Genomic DNA, 19446 nt, shown 5'->3' on the forward strand with positions numbered 1-19446 from the left:
GAAGACGAATTGATAGCTGGGACAAAGTCAATATGGATTCCATAGAAAGTTAGCGAAATATACAGACAGACAATACTGCTGCTATACTGCAGTTTGAGTATTTGAGGACCCCTCTGTGAAGCGCAAAAGTATCAAAATCATCTACAGTATATATCTAGTAAAAAGACCATAGGGATCGTGGACTTGGATGGAGATAATCAGAGTTTTCTGCACCTACTTTTCTCTGTCTCAGGCAGAAACAAAAATCTCTCTGTTCAAGTTCAAAGGAGGGAGTCTGACTATAGGAGCCGACAGTCTCCACCACAGTACAGCAGAAACAACAGATGGCCACTCCTCTGAAGGCCTCCTCCCCCACATCCGTCTATCCTCCTCCGACCCCCATTCCACACTCTTCACATCCCCCCATCTGCATATATATATCTGATCCCCCTCTTTCTCCTCCAACAAACCGCCATGCCCAATTCCCCAATCTGAACCATCCCCTGAAGTCACAGAGGTAGCATATTTTTTCCTCTTCTTCCTCACTTTTCACCTCCTATATGCTCAGTTGGAAAACATAAACCCAGCCTCCGTCTCCTCCAAACCCTTTTTCCTTTATTTTAAATTTCCTCAACCCAAGCTCCAATCAATCTCCAAATCATCCTCCACTCCAAAACTCCTCTTCATCCCCTCCGCTGCCCTTCGTTTGTACTCAGTAAACACCAACTCAACCCCCATTTTTCATCCCCATCCCATTCGTCTCCCCACCCAACTTCTACGCCATCAAAAGCTCCCCCCTCCTCCGATCCCTCCTCCCTTTAGCTTCAACTTCACTAGGGGTGCACAGTAGTATTGACTTGCAATTGATTAATGTATAGTGTTGAAGTTATTTGTCTTTTTGCCTAAGCCAAATTATTGGCGGTGAAATTGTTTTTCATTGGATATTTCATGGAACTGATTGTAATGGGTGAATGAATTTAGGGGTGGGATTAAATAAGTTTGAACTTCTTCCCACTCCCTTTCGAACATGTTGAAGCTTTTGTTTTCCTCTCATTCTCCTTATATGAGAAGTATGATGAACTATTTAGTTGTTATTGTGAATCATTCATTGAATGTTAGTAATTCCATGTTCGAAATAAATAAATAAATGAACTGAACTGAACTTCTGTTACCATTAATTTCACCACCTTTTCATTCCCATCCCTGTCCATCATCCTCCTCCAATTGAAGCTTTTCTTGCCTCTCTACCTGCAGATTCTCCTCCAGAAGGGGGAAAAAAAAGCAGTGTCGATGGGAATTTCCAACGACACCAACTTGGCACCTACACCCCCTGTCAAAAGTTTTGAGACGGGTTCTAATTTAGTTGAATAAGAAAGTGTCTCAAAACGTTTGACAGGGGGTCTACATTAAATGACAGGATTGTAGCGCTTGTGTTGGAGAATTTAAGTCTACTGTCTGGCTGAGCCCAATTTGGCTCACAACAGCTTTTCAGATTTAGAGAGAAACCAAGGCAGTGTCAAAGATGATGCGCTTAGATTTCAATTAAGATTAAGGAAAACATTTATTTGAATCAATAAATACGGAGTGTTTGCTATTATGAACATATCTTCAAGTCAGAATCAGAAACAGCTCTAATGGCTAAGTATGTGAACACAGTTGTGTTTTCTTTGCCTTAAAAACATTTATGCAAATGAAGTACTTGTGCATTTAAACAAGGGCGACAGGTTACAGATGGAAAATGAGTATTTAACCACATACAACTATACAAACGTGTCAAAGAGCTTCTCAACCAGTGCACAAATACAATTTCTAACAATAAAGACAGACTTGTTGACACCTTATATACATGAGGTTGGTTGGTTTCAGTAGCTCTGTATTTATGTAACTTGATGACAAGATGTCCTAGGCAACTTCTGGTGTTCATTGTACCTTTACTGGTCAAAACGTAAAGGGTTTACTTAAGAATCAGTATAGTTTCCTACAGTTTTTTTATATCAGATTTGCCAACCCTCTTCTTGTTTCCCACACTGAGAAAATACTTAATTTCAGATGCATTTTCAACGGCAGTATAGAAGCCCAGTGACCAATGCTTATCTCAAAGTGGCTCTATTGGTTTTCTTCACTGATACATGATGCAAATGTCTTTCAAATCATTAACTGTCACCTGCTGTTTATTTGTGCCACTGTACATCTCACTTGCAGCATGGCATGCTATGAATAAGCTCCAATGATTTTACAGCCTACAATGGCACATTTTCAACAGCTGGCACACCCAGAGCACAACAGGTTACAATAAACAAGGGACTTAAAACCAGCTTATAATAGCTAATAAAGACATCAATAAAACGTACCTTCATTTGCTTCAATGCAAAACCATCAGATCGGCCTGCATTAACAACATGCACATCACTAAAATGCCAACATTATTAACAGTATTGTCAATCTGCTCACCCCCGACATACAATGGAAACCAAATGTCAAAACCAGTTCACCAATCTATCGGAGATCTCATGTGACACAGATACTCTACAGTAAATGACATATCTTCTTTCACTAAGGCCATGCTGACAATCCACTGTAGACAGAGTGACGAGACAAACAGGAATCCTTGCAAACTGTAATATAATCTGAAAAATCTTCTATCTTCTTTTAAAAGCTTCGAGACCATTTCCAATCATGTACAAGAGACCGCAACCTTTCCTGCATGTTAACTTGTCACTCTTGCATGTACACAGTGGTGGGAAACACTGAAGCACATGCATACAAAATCTCAGAATAAATGCCAAGTTATACAGCAGTCGCACCAAACCAACAAATTCAAAAGCTATTGTGCCATAATTAAGCATTTCATACATATGACTGTACAAACGTTTGGGGTCACTTTGAAATGTCTTCACTTTTTAAGGAAAATCAGTTTTTTTCAGTGAAGATAACATTAAATTAATCAAAAATACAGTCTATATATTGTTAATGTGGTAAATGACTAAATACTGTTCTAATGGTACATTGCGTTAACTAATCATGTTAAAAGGCTAATTGATGATTAGAAATCCCTTGTGCAATTATGTTAGCACATGAATAAAAGTGTGAGTTTTCATGGAAAACATGAAGCTGTCTAGGTGACCCCAAATGTTTGAACTGTAGTGCAAATCTCCTAAATGAGTTATTGATTATCTAACCAAACTGAGGCATGCTAAAATGTCCTACTTTCAATGTGGCCTCGATAATATAATGAACAAAAAGAGTTAAATGCTAGGGCTGTCAAAATTAATGCGTTAATGCTCATTAATCCATCGTCATGATTAATTTTAACGCAATTAATGCATCTGCAGCTCAGAATGACTCAAAATCCCTGAATTGTATGTGGCAACACATTTTGTCCAAGTAGACTTACCATAGTGCATGCACAAATGGGCAATTGATCTGGCAGTGGCAGAACCACCCAACTCTAAATGGAAGACGGTAAACATTGGGGCCCAACTGATTTATTGGCCAGCCGATTAAATTGACCAATTATAGCCCTTTTCAAAATAATCGCCATGACCGGAGTTTTGAAAATTAAACACCGATATATTCTTAATTTCTCATAAGTAATTGCTGTTAAGTGTCAGAGTTGTGCAGAATGATGCCCTTGTGCCATTTGTCCAACACATGGAGTTCTGTCTCCATTCAGTCCTCATCGCTGTCTTCTCAGTAATGTACAGGAGTAAGCTACAGCCAGGCAACATTACAGAAGTGGGCTGAGCCGACAGGTAAGTCTTAAACCAAATTGTAAAATTAACAATTACTCAACATGTCTCCTGTTTCAGTTTAGAGAAAAAAAATAGGGTTCAAATGATTTACATTACTGTCTGTTTTCAGCAACTGTCATGATATCATGTCACTCTTAAGTTGTACTTTGTCAGAAAATACTAGAACGTGACACACGCTGGAACAGCAACTCACCGTGTGTGTTGCTATAGAGGGACATTAGTGTCTGACTATTTGTGACCATTATATATTTAAAATGCATCTCTGTCAAAGAGGGCATGTTTTGACATCAGAGAAAGGCGTCTCTGGTTTTTATTTTGGTTCATATGAGTCCTGACTTTACGGCAAAGAAATAATGCCGTAGAGAAAATGTGATTTAACGATAAAGGGCATCAGAGGGCTGCATGAATTATGTTTTGCCAGTAACTTTACTCATTATGTTGCTTATATACCGCATATATATAACGTGGCCCTCTTGGTGGGAAATTTGCATACAAAAAAAAAACAAGACGGAACAGTTGACCAAGATACAGTAATATGCACACTCTGTAGGAAGAAGTTTTCTTTTCAACGAAGCACTTCCAGCTTAAAGTACCACAATAACGTGAGGCATGAGTTAGTCAGGGATTCTAACATGAACCTTTAAAGATGTTTAGTAAACACCTTAAAGGGGAACATCGGTTTTTTTCAACCTGGGGTCTGTTTCCATATGTCATTTCATACATGTGAGTGATGGAGAAATGAATTTTCGACATAGCTCCAGTATTTAGCCAGGCAGGCAGCTTAGCAGCTCAGCTAGAAGCTCGGCTAGCAAAAAGTATGGGGCAGCTGGCCCCCCCGCGTCAAAGTCCGCCCTAACGTGCTTTTTGCCCCGAAATCACGCGAGAGCTCGCGGCAAAACCGGTGTTTTGGCGCGAGCTCTCGCGCGATTTCGGAACGAGATTTGCTTTCTAGCGTCCTGAGATTTGGATACAGACCACAACAAAGAGCGATCGCCAGGTAATGTGGAGGTTTCCGTTCACTTCTCATCTCTATTATGTTGTGGGACACTCATTGAGACTATCTGAGCCGGTCAGTGTGGGGCAAAAGCACGTTAGGGCGGACTTTGACGCGGGGGGGCCAGCTGCCCCAGACTTTTCGCTAGCCGAGCTGCTAGCCGAGCTGCTAAGCTGCCTGCCTGGCTAAATACTGGAGCTATGTCGAAAATTCATTTCTCCATCACTCACATGTATGAAATGACATATGGAAACAGACCCCAGGTTGAAAAAAAACAAAGTTCCCCTTGAAGTGTGTATATATTATCTTCTTTGAGTCTTTTTGCGCATGCAAAATGAAGCATGATTAATATAGATTAAAAATGAATGATATTTAATTGTGATTAATGAAAATTAATCCACAGCAACCCTGTGATTGATCTGATTAAATGTTTGAATCGTTTGACAGCGCTAATAAATACAGTTACATTTCTGTTTCATTTACCAAATCCAAACTAATAATGCCAAATATGGTTATGTGACTTTCATTCACATGCCTGGAGGGGAGGGGGCAAAGACGCAGGGTTAACCACCCCTTCTATCTAAGAGATGTCTGTGAAGTGACTGACCTAAAAACGTCTGGGAAGGACGAGTTAGTGAAGATAGGTCACAATCAGTCTCTGACCAACCATGCATATCAACCTGACAAGATCAAATCAAATGGAAAACTGCTTTGTGTTTAACAGTCTCATCCTCACAAGGACTACTGCACAACAAGTTCCTTGTTCTTTCTATGATATTCTAGCCTTTAAACTAAAGTCAGAGGACACTAACGCTACAACTATCATGTACCATGGGGAAAGAGATCAATCCTGAAACCCTCAGTCAGTGTCTTAGCGACTGTCTATTACAAAACACCCTCAATGGATAGCTGGATGGAGAAAAGCTTGAATAGAAAATGAGAAGATAGAGGATCAAAACAAAGAGATCTAAAGGTGCAGCAGAGGAATGACTGAAGGGAGAGCATAAAGAGGGAGGTAATATCTGATATCCATCCACCTTGAAGACATCAGAGAAGAACCCAGAGCCAATCCACTCGCAGGTGAAGTCATCGAGGCGTGTTAGACAGGAGAAGGCACTGATCAGGGCTCTGTAGGATGACGGCCACACCCTGCCCACCTGGAGAAGACAGAAACAGACTGGTGAAAACAGGGCATCTACATCTGATAGGCATGGTGTAGGATCACTGCCACAGCATACTTGTTAGGGCAGAAAAATGAGATGAAAATCACAGATAGTGCTCCCTTCAGGTGGAACAAGGATTAGAAGGCTGTAAAGTAAATATAAAGGCTGACTTACACCGACATAAACAAATTTTCTTGGTTCTTGCAAACAGAAAAGAACAGCTAAAACACATCAATGAGCTGTGTCACTGAACATATTTAGTGTGTCTTTATTAAAACTGATTATCTAAACCCAGTCAGTGAAAAGCATTTATTCAGTACCTGTTGATTAGTAGCATCATTTATTTATTTTCATTTTGGAAAATTTGTTCAGAGAGAAACCTTGAGTCAGATTTTATTTCCTGATTATAAACAATAACTGGTCCCACTTCGGCTGTACAACTGGTGGATTTCAAATCAAAACCACAGTCTGAAGCAATGCAATCATCAAACTGCAAAAGCTGTGTTTTAAAGCGAGGATCTGCAACATCAGAGCCAGGGTTTATTTTTTATTAAGTTACTTGAATTTAGATGCTGCACCTAAGCCAGCAATAAGTCACCTCAAAAACTGATTACAGAACAGTTCTATTTCTTAAATTCTTTATTCTAATTTATTTATTAGCATTATTTATTTGTATTATTGCTTTATATTTAACTTAACACAGCCATAGCTTTTGTGACTTCTATGCCATTTAAAAATTTTAATAAATCCACGTTCAAAGCAGTTTATATCTGGATTATCGAGTAGTTCATCTTTTTATCTGCTCTCATGAGGTAATACTTAATCGCGTTTAAATTTATTACACAATAAATATTGAACTGAAGCTTTGAAAAAATGACAACACAAATCAAAATATTTGTTAGAAAAACCACAATTGCATATTTTCCCCAATTCATTCAGCCTCAGTCCAGATTGGAACTCAGTCCAACTTGGTGTGATAGATCTAATTCATTAGTAAAATAAATAAAATTATAACATTGTATCTGTATCAGGGCTTTACACTGGTTTTACATCCATTCAATAACTATATACAGCTTAAGCCTCATTAGGGTCGCAGGGGGCTGGAGTCTATCCCAGCTGAATTGGGGTGAAGGCAGGGGACACCGTGGAAAGGTCCGTCTATCGCAGGGCTACATATACAGGCAAACAATCACATTCGCATCCAAACCTACGGACAATTTAGAGTTACCAATTACCTCAGCATATTTTTGGACAGTGGGAGAAAGTCAGAGTACCTGGAGAAAGCCCACGCACGCACAAGGAGAACATGCAAACTTCATGCAGAAAGATCCCGGAAAGGCCAGGATGCGAATCAAAGATCTTAACCAACAATACTTGGACTCCATAGGAACTCTGTATGCTGTAATATGTGACAAATAAAAAACAGACTGACCTGTGAAGGAGGGCCCATTCCCATCTCGCAGACTCCTACCCCTCCGACACCATCTCTGTCCTCATTGAGGCGTTCAGGTCGCATAGGAAACCCAGCGATGGAGTTGCGTTTATTCCGATCCATGGTGATGAGAAAGATGGTGATACCAGTGAGGGTAATATGGGCCTTTTTCTGTAATGTACCCACATGACAAGAGGACTAGTTTGTTTTAATGGTGCCGATGGTTTCACGGCAGCACAGCATCGACTCAGTTTGGGTCCTTGGGTAAAGTATGGTGCACACATAGACTTTTCAGTCCCCGGTGATAAATCCTGAATGGATCCAAAAGATTTTTAACAAATCCAGTTTTCGTTGTTTGTAACTGGGGTGTCCACCAAGTGAAGGGCTTCACATGTTTAACAGAGGTATGGTGATTCCTTGGAGACCTAGAGAAAGTAAAGAAAAAATGAAGGAACAATAACAGTGGAAATTCTACTAAACGCACCTACACATCACAAGAAAAAGGCCTATGCAATTCTTTCTTGAAAAGTTAAGGTGTTTAATAACAGCTCTGGATCTGGTCAGGCCTTGCATTGACAAGACAAGCCACTCTTGCTCAACAAGCTCAAATGTAATGGCTGTAATAGGGGCCGACTGTCCAATTATGGGAGATTAGCCAAGGAATAACTCAGGTCCTGGACCTTTCTGCCATCCAAAACAAAGCCAACGGGGTACAAAGGGGAACAGGAAGGCAAGCCTGTGGTTAAAGGCCTTTTTTAAAAAAAACTTGTAAACAATGTGGCTTTCATATCTTCTAAGAATACTTCTTGCCAGAAGGAGGTTTCTTTTTCTGATGAAACATGTTGAACCTGACTACAAATCCTTATTAAAAATGCTCAGGCTATATTGAAAAATACATTCCAGAAAATTTCCTGTCAATTTTGTTTCCCCCTTTGAAGACATCTGTAAAATCCTTTGCATTAACTCTAATTTTGGCAATATCCCCTCAGGCCTTCATACATATTTGTTGAACATGATAATTAATGAAGCAGTCTTTGATCAAAAACAGGGGAAATAACCTTAAACAGCGTAAAACCTTTAATTCCTCATGACCAGCTGACTAGCATGTAGTGAGGACAACTGCATCAATAATCTATTAACTGTTTCGCAACTGAATTAGCAGATAATGTACCATATAATAGTATATACTGCACTATTACTACACTACCCCGTAATTCATTTTATTTGTACTCCAAATGAGTAAATCAATGTGAAACCTCCTACTTGCAAAAAGAGGATTCTACAAACACAGGAGCAGTGGTTGACAGAAAAGGCAAACCGACAAACAAAGTGATTCACAGTCCTCCAATTCTGTTGCTTGGAGCAACCAGGAAAACCCTCACTTCTCATCCCTGACTGTGGGTTATTCTGTGCTGTTTATTGTTTATTTGCAACCCTAAATAAGTTCTACTTGATGCATTTTCAACAGCATCATTGCTGCTATTCAACACAAAAAGAAAAAAATCCACACTGAAGGTGGATTTTTAGGGTCAAAACAGCCACCACCACTGTCACCTGATTTATGTTGATGAATTGTGGTGAATGTCATGTTTGAATCATTCACTGATCAGTAATCATTTATGTCTTGAGCTGAAATGGCTGGTTGATTAATTGATAAGCAAATGACTTAACATTAACTGGTAACTATTTTTATGACCAAAGTATTTTCCAGTGATTGCACTGTTATTCATACAAACATGATATCTTTGAGGTCTGGACTGCTGGAAGGATTTAACCTGACATCGGATGATGTCACCTTGGGTTTTAAGAAACTGTGACAGGCATTTTTCACTAATCCCCATTGTCATCCACTTGAGCTATGTTAAAGGAGCTTACATGAGGCTACACTGGCGTGGAAATTTTTTACTTCAACGGCATTCTAGCTGCAATAACAGAAAGTAAACAAAGACTAACTATTCCTCTGGGGCTAAACTATTCCTTTAAGTACTTGTGACCCACACTGAGCTCATACATATCATTGAAGAGGTTGTAGAGTTCACAATCATCACTTTTAATACCACAGAGCATGTCATTATGTACTCTGAGATTTCTGTCCCCACAAGCAGTGGTGATGCATTGCAGTCGTATTTGACAGCTGTATTTTTTTTTCAAAAACAACGTGGTGAACACGTCACTGTAGATTGAAAGGAAGGATGCAAAGATTAAGACAGGTGCACATTTACAATGAAAATACTAAAGAGATATACTTAACCAAAGCAAAAACACAAATGTCAATCCTCAGCAAAGATAAGATAATCATAAGATCAGACTCTATAAACAGCAAACCTGACACTAGCCTCTTAGAGAGTTAGTGTAGACCTACTGGTTAACTTCTGAGATCATTCTCTGTCCCAGGCACATCCTTAAAAGGCTTTCCTTTTTTTCCTTCAGTGACACCTCATTTTCTGCTTTGTTGAAATGGTACGGCAGAAATTAAAGTGCCTGTGCCAAGAAAAATGCAGGCCACAAGTACCAGGCCTAAGCTTTCCTTTCTAATTTCGGTAGGGTTTCCGTCCAAGCACAAGAACAGAGGCACAAGCTTCATAAATGCAGTATCTGAGTAGACAAGAATACTCGTGGTTCAACACAGCCAGCAGCAACAGAGAACTTCTGTGTTCACACACCCACATCAGTGGTCGAGGCAGCCCTTACTGACTAAACTAAAACTTCCCATACGTGCTAATACCTCAAACATGTAAATGATACAAAAAAAATCTAAAATAGGGAGGCTGGTTAAAATCGAATATTCTTTCAAGAGGATTTTTCTAGCAAAAGCAGTATACTCCCCACAAACATTAATTTAGACACATTTACATGATGTTACCATGAAACTACACGTTATAAAGCATCATCCCTGATATACAAACAGCTCAGTAATACGAAAAAACAACCATAGCTGCATATCATTAAAAAAATATATAAAATCCAACTCCTCAGACTTGTAATTTTCAGCAACACGATAACCCTTTTTGACACTGGAAATGATAAAACGAAAACAGGCAAACCACCACTGTACTTTACTATATTTGTTCCCAAACTATACCCTGTTGCCTACACATCCAGAGGGCATGCATTTGAAACACCACATTAAAGGAACTATGCATGGAAAAGGGTGGATTTTTAAAAGGCATCTTTTTTTCTGGTCTGTAAATGTGGCCTGGTGCTACTTCAAAACAGATGGGGCATCAGCAGAGCAGCCTCAGGCCAAATGTTTTAGCAGTAGTTTGGGGGCCTGAACACTACCCAGCTGTGTCCCAGTGGATTACAGACTAATAGAAAATGCCAGCAATAAATCAAAACTTAAGTGATGTTATAATGACAGGTTGCAGGGAGGGTTAGAGTGTCTCTGAAGAGCTAGAGGTATTAAATGGGTGGTTGAGAATGTGTGTGAAAGGTTCATGTGTGCACAATCAGTGCACATGCATCCTGAATGAAAACACCAGCCTGTTATCATTATTTTTAAACAAGTTCATGATTATCTTGACTATAAGTTCAAAAAGACAAATAATTTAAAAAAGAAATTTTCAGCATTAGATGGGGCTTTTTTCTGTCAGCTACAGTTCCCAGCTCACTAAAAGAGCAATGCCAAGAATTTGTGCAAGGTCACATTTAACAAAAGTGAATAGCAACTTCTTATCTGACCACAATCTATTGTGTTTAACTGCCATGATATGTGAGCTGGTGCATACCTGTCATTCTTCAAGGGTTTAAAGTAATGAATTAGTCTATGGGGCAAGAAGCATGGAGGAGATAAAAATGGATGCCATAGAAAGCAAATGTAGCCAGAAGAGCTGTATGACACAAGAAGTTATACTAACTAGAGCTGATAGTACATATCTCATTTGTTGAGAATGTGTTGTGGACGTCAGAGAGAAAACGTAAACACACCACAGGAGTCACTATGAGCGTTTACACCCTGATAAGAGTTGAGCAGACTCACCTGTTTTTATGTCATGTAGATGTTTGGAAGTATAGTCAAAGCTGGGTCCCATGCTTTTACCAGGTGGCATTTTTTTTTTTTTTTAAACGACGAGTTATCACCGAAACCGCAAAGTTGATAGCGCAGCTCGCTGACTGACTAGCGGACGGGCTAGTTTGTCAACACAACTCGAGCTGAGCGAAGAGCTAACAGACATTAGCCTGTGAGCCTGCTGCAAACACACACACATAAACAAGGTCCTCGTCGTGACGGTTCAAAAGTCCAAATTCTCAAAGGCGGAATTTTCAAAAAGTGAATTCAAAGTCGGCCTCTGTCGTTCTGGTTTCCACAAAAGAGCGAAGTACGGTGAATATTTGTTGTACCGCCCGGAATAATATTTCAGAAGGTTGTTGGTGTTTGACAGCTCCGTCGTCTCTTTGCTCTCATCAGTCACTCCCACTGGGCCCGCCCACCCCTGACCGACGGGCCTCCGAGCCAATGAGCATGCGCAGTAATTGTCAACAATATCGTCTAAACTGTGAGAATGAAATAAAATAATTTTGTAATAAAATAAAAAACAACTCCAAAATAACAACTACACGCTCAAATGACACGAGATAAAACAACAATAAATACCTTGTATAAAAATACAATGATGATTCAAATTTAAATTTAGATAAGAAAAGTTGACATATGTTTTCCTTTCATTCATTTGCTGTATATTTTTATTGTTCGCATTTAACACTTTATGGTGTATTTTTTAATGTAGTACAGTTTTTTACAAAGTATATTTTACATTTTATTGCGCATTTTGCATCTTAGTATATTTTCACCCAAGTGCAACTCATTCACGCAAATATTCTTACGTCTTTAATTTATGGTTGTGTTTTCTAGGTTTTCTTACTGTGACTCTGCTGCTGTGATGTTGCAAATTTCCCCTTGCAGGACTAATAAAGGGTATTCTATTCTGTTCTATTCTATGTTTCAGTGTGTTACTTTACTATTTCTGCTTCCTACTGTAACAGTAGAACTTCCTCCTAGGGATCACTAAAGTATTTCTAGTCTGTCCTGTATATATCTATAGATAATTAAATAATAGAATAGAATAGATTAGATTAGAATAGAGCAGTCACTTAAATGTCAACCAGAACATACATGCAAATTATGACTGAAGTTCCAATGCAACAAGCTCACCATCGGACTGATAAATACAAAAAAATAAATAAAAAAACAATCCCAACATATATATGTAAACACACACACACACACATTTATATATGTATGTATATATATATATATACACACACACATGATACATTTGTGTTGAAGCTCAAGGTTATTTCCATATTTGCATTGTATTTGTGATATATAGTTTGAAATAAATGTATACAACTATCTAAATAAGTACTCTCATCTTGAGAATGAGCATTTTCTGCATTCTATTTTTGCTAATGCAACCCGCTTTTGTTAGAGCCATCATATTTTATTGTGCCATAGGAAAGCTCTTCATCATATCATTCATAACGTGGATTTCTAATTAGTTACTAATGTTAGTGTTAGAAGGGCCCCAATGGCAAAGGCCAAAAAAAACCAAAAGCCAAATCAGTAATTAATTTGTGGTTTACAAAAATATTGTGGTGGGATGTGATTAAAACAATATCTAATTAATTACAGGTTTGTAATTACCTACTAATGGCTAATTTAAATTAGCCATTAGTTTCTTGATAAAGAGATTATTTGTCAGGTCAAAACTGTCAGAAAATAGTAAAAAAAAAATAATAATTTTTTTTAAAAACATCACAGGCATGCAGAGGTCAAAGTGGAACATTTAAATTGCTTGTTTTATTCAACCAACAATCCAAAACTCAAAAAATATCACTTTGAGAGGCTAAAATGAAAACAATGTATATCAGTTTTGCTTGAAAATTGCTTATTAAAATTTTGATAATTTTTACATTGATTGACTAATAATTACATGTTCTATAGCATTTATCATATGTATTTCAAAATAATTCTGTGCTCTGAAATATATTCAATTAGATCCTAATCCCAGCTTGAGGCAACTCTTTTCTTCAGAGCTGCCTATTTTTGCTTAGAAATGTACCTTCAGACAACACTGTTTCTGTTAGACCCATTCCATTTTATTGTGTCATACCAAAAGCTCTTTAAGATACAACGAATTAGGGAACTTAAAGGTACCTAGATATATTTCTATTAACCTACTATTTTCTTCTCAGCTGGCCACTTTAAGAGACCACCACTGGTTGAAAGTACTGAGACTACAATGACTGACTGAAATGTACCAAGATATTTTGACAATCTACCGGCCAATAAACAAGTTACGGGCATATGAATTAGTGAAGGTATTACAATTAATGGCGAATTACAGCAAACATAGATTAAAAGGGTCTGATTTAATATGATTTTTTGACAAGGGCAGTTGATATGACCCTGATGTATGCAGTCTAGTAGAAATACAGCCTCATCTAGTGGACAAGCGCAGACAGCACTGCTACACATGTATCCTGCTTAAACAACAGCAGCATATTACCACACACCACTGCTCTTTGTTTCATTCAACATGTGTCACACCTGTGTTTGCCTTGGGTGAAGTTTTGTGATAGCTTTGTTAGGAAATGCCGGGTGTGAAATAGGTGTCACTGTAGGATTGTGACCCTCATTAATGTCTCAGCCACTCCTTCAGTACATCCTGATGCTATCAGAGCAGCAAACAGGATCTGAGCGTTCGGACATCTTGTGACAAATAACAACATGATTGGGTGAGGTCAGGCCACATTATACAAGTAATTAAGTTCAGTTTACACTACTAATTATATACTAGATTACAATGTTAGTGTTTTTATTCATAAATGCTCAAATTACCCATAATTACGCTAAGCTATAATGACAAAATTGTTAACAATTAAAAAATATTCAAAGAAATTATATTTCTTATGGCTTTAAAGGTCCACCAATTTGATAGAAAGAGGCTTTCTATTTTAAAAATTTCCTTCTAGGACCCATTATTATAAAATATGACAACTACTCCATGGCTTTACTCCCAAATTGGCCCCAAAAGTTTCTTACTCACTCTGTATCCATTGCTTTTTACAAGTACAGTTTAATTACTAGTATTGTAGAGTTAGGAGGGACCCCACAGTAAGGCAATAAGACAAACACACAGCAGCCAAATTAGTGATTAGTTTGCAATAAAAAAAAATTAAACAAACAAAAAAAACAAACTGTAATAGATTACTAAATTAAGGCTGCAAATGACAGTTATTTCAAATATCAGTTCATTTGTATATTTTTGAATTACTAAAACATTCTTTTTGTCAAAAAATTAAAATTGTTTTGACAATTCAATAGTTCAAATCTCAAATACAATATTTTTACTATTATATGTGATCATGAACAGCAAATCATAATATATGAGGCAAAATATAAGACTGATTGGCAGTTTTGTTTGAAAAGTCCATCCATCCATTCTCTATACACCGCTTTATCCTCACTAGAGTTGCGGGGGGTGTGCTGGAGCCAATCCCAGCTGACTTGGGCGGAGGCAGGGGACACCCTGGACAGGTCGCCAGTCTGTCGCAGGGCTACATATACAGACAAATAATCACTCTCACCTACGGACAATTTAGAGTAACCAATTAACCTCAGCATATTTTTGGACTGTGGGAGGAAGCCAGAGTACCCAGAGAAAATCCACACATGCACAGGGAGAACATGCAAACTTCATGCAGAAAGATCCCAGGCCCACCCGAGGATTTGAACCAGAGGTCTTCTTGCTTCTGCCTCTCATTTCCTCCCGCCAGAACACTCACACCGCTGTCATGGTGGACAGAACAGCAGACGTAGAGTTGATCGCTAGAAAAGGGCGTCAAGTTACATCGATTATATGGAAGTGGTTCGGCTTTAACAAGACTGACACAGAACAAACTACAGTCATGTGCAAGGTTTGCAAAAGTACTGTGAAAATGAAGAGTAGCAGCATAACTAACCTCTTTCAGCACCTCCAGCAGAGGCATCCTAAAGAATGGGAAGAGTGCTCGCAGCTACAGGAGTGAAGCATGGCTAGCACTAGCCATAGCAAACAGACCACAAAAATCGATTAAAATCGTAAGTGTCCAAGACGGCTAAAAAAATTGAGATTTTATTTTTTGGCCATATCGCTCAGCCCTACGTCAAACCAACATTTTGCACCAGATTTTGTCTAATTTTTGAACAAATTTGGCCAAAAAACTCAGAAGTCCGGCCAGTTAGCTCAGCTGGTCAGAGCATGGTGCTAATAACGCCAAGGTCATGGGTTCGACCCCCATACTGGCCAAAAAGTCCACAAAGCAACATTTAACACCCTTAAAAATCTAAATATTAGTACGTCAGGCAAATGTAGCAGTAATTAACCACGCCTGATGTACTTGTCAGCAGGGTTACTGCATTCGCTTCGGTATCTGGCTGGCTGGGTGTGTGTGTGTGTATGTCCATTCATGGGCGTGGTTCTGCCATCTGCTGAGGGCTGGTCTAGTTTCTGTTGAATTCCTTACCATCAAACCAACATTTTTCACTAGATTTTGTGGAATTTTCAAACAAATTTGGCCAAAAAACTCTTAGAAGTCAGGCTGGTTAGCTCAGCTGGTCAGAGCATGGTGCTAATAATGCCAAGGTCATGGGTTCAACCCCCATACTGGCCAAAAAGTCCACAAGCCAATGTTTAACAACTTTAAAAACTGAGATAATAGAGTGTTGGTCAGTGTTGTGCCAGTTCATACTTAAAAAGAACGAGCTCAAAGTTCAGTTCACATATCTAAAAATGAACTAGTTCACGTTCATTTGTTACTTTTGTTAGTACTCAATAAAAAAATCTTCTTAACCATCCATCACAAATCACTGCCACTCCAAAACTAAACAAAATTCTTGAACCAATAAAGAATCAAAAGACTCGAGACAATTATTACATCTAGGAGAAAAATAATGTTGAGATAGAGAATAGATTTTACCCCTTAAATAATGTGTGATCATAACATGTAGAAAATGGAAAATGCAAGGTGCAGTCAAGGTATAATGTACGTTTAACGAAACCTTTATTTAGCCAGCATGAACCAAATTATGCAGGACTTCAAAAACAACAAGGCACATTCAGGTTCAGGGGGAAAAGACCTGTCCGCTGAAAAAAATTCAGATAATTCTGAAATGCAGTAACTGTAAACCAGACAAAATTTGTCATGTACTGTAATGTCAACTTTAGCTTGGGTTTACCCTGCACAATGTGCAATACTTAGATTTTTACACTCTCAAAAGGAAGTAAAGATTGAGTAAACAATGAAAATACCATTTACATTCATTTATAATAAAAAATACTTCCTTACTATATTTGTTCAAAGAAAATGAATAGCTAGCAGCTGAACAAACTAGCTTAAATTGAGCTTACCCTGCTAAATGTGCAATACTGAACCAACACATTCTAGCATCCTCAAAAGAAAGTAAGCAGTGAGTAAACAATAAAGAAATTATTGACATTCATTAAAATGTTTTAAAATCTTCCTGACTTATATTTGTCCTAAGAAACTGAATAGCTCTGAAAACTGAAAACCATACAGCATATAGTAATAAACAAACACAACGCTCAATTTCAGAAGCTGAATTCAACTGTATAGAAAGGAGACAGAGTCAGAGGCTTTAAAGTGCATAGTCAAGCAGCATAACTTACTGAAAGTAATCATTTGAGAAAAAAGCAAGTCGTTGACTCTTGTGTTTTTGTCATGCTCCAACACTGTTACAAGATGTTCTACTTTTTTATAGCAGCAATAAAGAGTTGCAATGGATATTACTAGTCCAATACATCAACCAAAGAAGTTAAACTTCTTTTAGCTTTCTGTTTGCATTCAAGAGCAGTTGCTTCTCAAAGTTTTCATCACCAAGCCTGTTTCTCCTGGGCCTGAAGATTTGGCCTCCAATACTGAAAAGTCTCTCCACTGGAGCGCTTGAGGGGAGTGCAGTGTTGTATTTAAGGAAGAGCTTTTTGAGCCTGGGCAGCAGCATGTACTCTGCAAAGCCATCTGTGGGTGGTGCATCCAAGTAAGTGTCTGCTTCACCTTTGAGATTCTGTGGGTTTTGTTTAAACCTGAAGAAGGAAGCTGTTGGATCTCTGTCACTGTCACCACTAGGCTGGGAGTGATCAGGGGTTTGTTGTGCTTCTGAGTCATCTGAGTTGCAAGTTAGAAGTTCTTGCTTCAGCATCGCTCTGTAAAGCAGCCATTTTTCCTCATCTTCCACCCAGTCGAGCTTGAATATTGGCAGCAGCACGGCTGACAATATATGTTCCTTCTTCTCAAGCATGCCTTCGACTCTTGTTTTCAGTGACTGCAGGATGTTAAGAATGAGAGGACGGCATGCAATCAGACCATGTGCAGCAGTGGACTTTGTGCTCTCCTCCAACAGGCCAATCAGATCAGTTTGCAGTTGTACAATGGTTGGAGCCAAGTACCCAAGGAAAATGTTTTTCTCCCCCTGCAGGATATTCAGTGCAGATGCTAGGGGCCTCATTACATCCACAAACTTGTGTATGAAGCTGATTTCCTCTGCAGAGAATCGCCTGAAGCCAAACTCATCACAGACAGCATGCAGGATAAGGTTGTCATATGCATGAGTGACAGCATCAGCAGCTTCACTGGTGTCTGCCTTGGAAGTTAATGTGGCTATGTGAGACAGTCGCTTCATAGCAAGATACAAAGAATTCCACCGTGTATCATTTGGAAACACAAAGCCAATACCAAGCTTTCCCTCAACAAAATCTGACACTTTGTGGCTTCTTTTAACCTGGTTCCACAATGCAGATGCCTTAGTAAAAACGGACCTTGACAAAGTTTTGTACTGTTTATCAGTCACCTTCTCTGTGTCTTTGGCAACAAGATTTAAGTTGTGAGCCACGCACCTTCTGTGAGGAGGAAGACGGGGATCTTCCAATGCTGAGAGAGGCTCAGGCTCCATGTCATCCTTTTCATCAAAGCTCTCACTGGCAGCATCAGGAGGTGAGGTAGATCCTGGTTCATTTTCAGTTGCTCCATTATCGCTGTCAACATCTGGATCTGTATTTTCATCAGCAGTGGCAAAATCTTCTGCAAAACAGTTGAATGCTTTCACAAAATTAGCAGCATTGTCTGGCACAGTGCACACAATCTTGTTTTGGATTCTGAACTCTTTATGCACCTCTGACAATGCTTTAGCAAGCACGTCATGTGTGTGTGCTCCTTTAACACGACGGCAAGCAAGTACTGCTGAGCTTCTCTGAGAGATATTATTTTTGTTGAGCCAATGAACAGTAATGCCCAAAAACGCCTTGTTCACTGTGGACCACCAATCTGCTGTCGTACATACGGCATCAACTTCAGAGAGTTTGTTCTTTAAGTCAGAAATATTCACCTGGAATGCATTGTTCAATAGTTTCTGTACCTGCTTTCTTGAGGGGACGTGCCTGGATGGCTGCAAACCAGTCACTAGTTTGATGAATGATGGCTTCTCAACCTTACTGAAAGGCTGGAGATCTCCCACGATGTAATCCAATACAAGCTTGTCCGCTTGTTGTTGAGAAACGAAGGAAACAGCTGGTTCTTTACTAAATGCAGTTAGCTTCACTTGGGTGGGTTTGCTCGGCGGTGGGCCTCTCTTCGTTAATGATTTCTTGCGTTCATCATTCAGTCGCAGATATTTGCCAAGATAGCTCGGATGCTTTAATTCTATGTGGCGTTACAAATTTAAGCTCGACGTGGCTGACGTACATACTTGCTTGTTAAGTCCTGGTGGGCACAGTTTGCACAAAAACGTGAGTTTTTTCCGTCTGGGTCTTGCTCTGTTTGTACATAAAACTCTCCCAAGTGTTCTGTAAAACTGGCTTCAGCAATGCCTGTAGCTGAGTCTGAATCGCGGGAACTAGCAGGACTAGCCATGCTGGACCGTCATGATGTTTGCCGTAAACAGTTCTTCTTCGTCGTTTAATTTCCGCAATGCTGCCCCGACCCCGCTGCCCTCCACTGTGCCGTAAAACCTGACTTTTCAAATGAGCGTGAACGTGAACTGCGTGTGCCACTCATTCTTGCCAAAGTGAGCGGCGCTCTCGTTCATGTTCACGATATAAAAACTGAATCGTTCAGTTCACAGTTCACCGT

General features: G+C 39.1%; 1 protein-coding gene and 2 non-coding genes across 3 annotated transcripts in view; 2 read left to right on the forward strand and 1 right to left on the reverse strand.

Annotated features, from left to right (window-relative positions):
- Nucleotides 1–11748, reverse strand: part of tesk2 (testis associated actin remodelling kinase 2) — a 42806-nt gene extending 31058 nt beyond the window's left edge. The window contains exons 1-3 of the mRNA XM_051953363.1: nt 11300–11748; nt 7321–7745; nt 5763–5882 (exon numbers count right to left, since the gene is read on the reverse strand). Coding sequence (XP_051809323.1) covers nt 5763–5882; nt 7321–7443 — 243 coding nt within the window. The 5' untranslated portion in view covers nt 7444–7745; nt 11300–11748. The remainder of the gene's footprint in view (nt 1–5762; nt 5883–7320; nt 7746–11299) is intronic.
- A 3789-nt stretch (nt 11749–15537) lies between these two features.
- Nucleotides 15538–15611, forward strand: trnai-aau (transfer RNA isoleucine (anticodon AAU)). The gene has a single exon. It is a non-coding gene; the product is annotated as a tRNA-Ile (tRNA).
- Nucleotides 15612–15901: 290 nt separating this feature from the next.
- On the forward strand, nt 15902–15975 carry trnai-aau (transfer RNA isoleucine (anticodon AAU)). Its single transcript has one exon. It is a non-coding gene; the product is annotated as a tRNA-Ile (tRNA).
- Nucleotides 15976–19446: the final 3471 nt, after the last annotated feature.

The sequence above is a fragment of the Acanthochromis polyacanthus genome, chromosome 9 (assembly GCF_021347895.1).
Source record: "Acanthochromis polyacanthus isolate Apoly-LR-REF ecotype Palm Island chromosome 9, KAUST_Apoly_ChrSc, whole genome shotgun sequence".
In the NCBI taxonomy this organism is placed as follows: domain Eukaryota; kingdom Metazoa; phylum Chordata; class Actinopteri; family Pomacentridae; genus Acanthochromis; species Acanthochromis polyacanthus.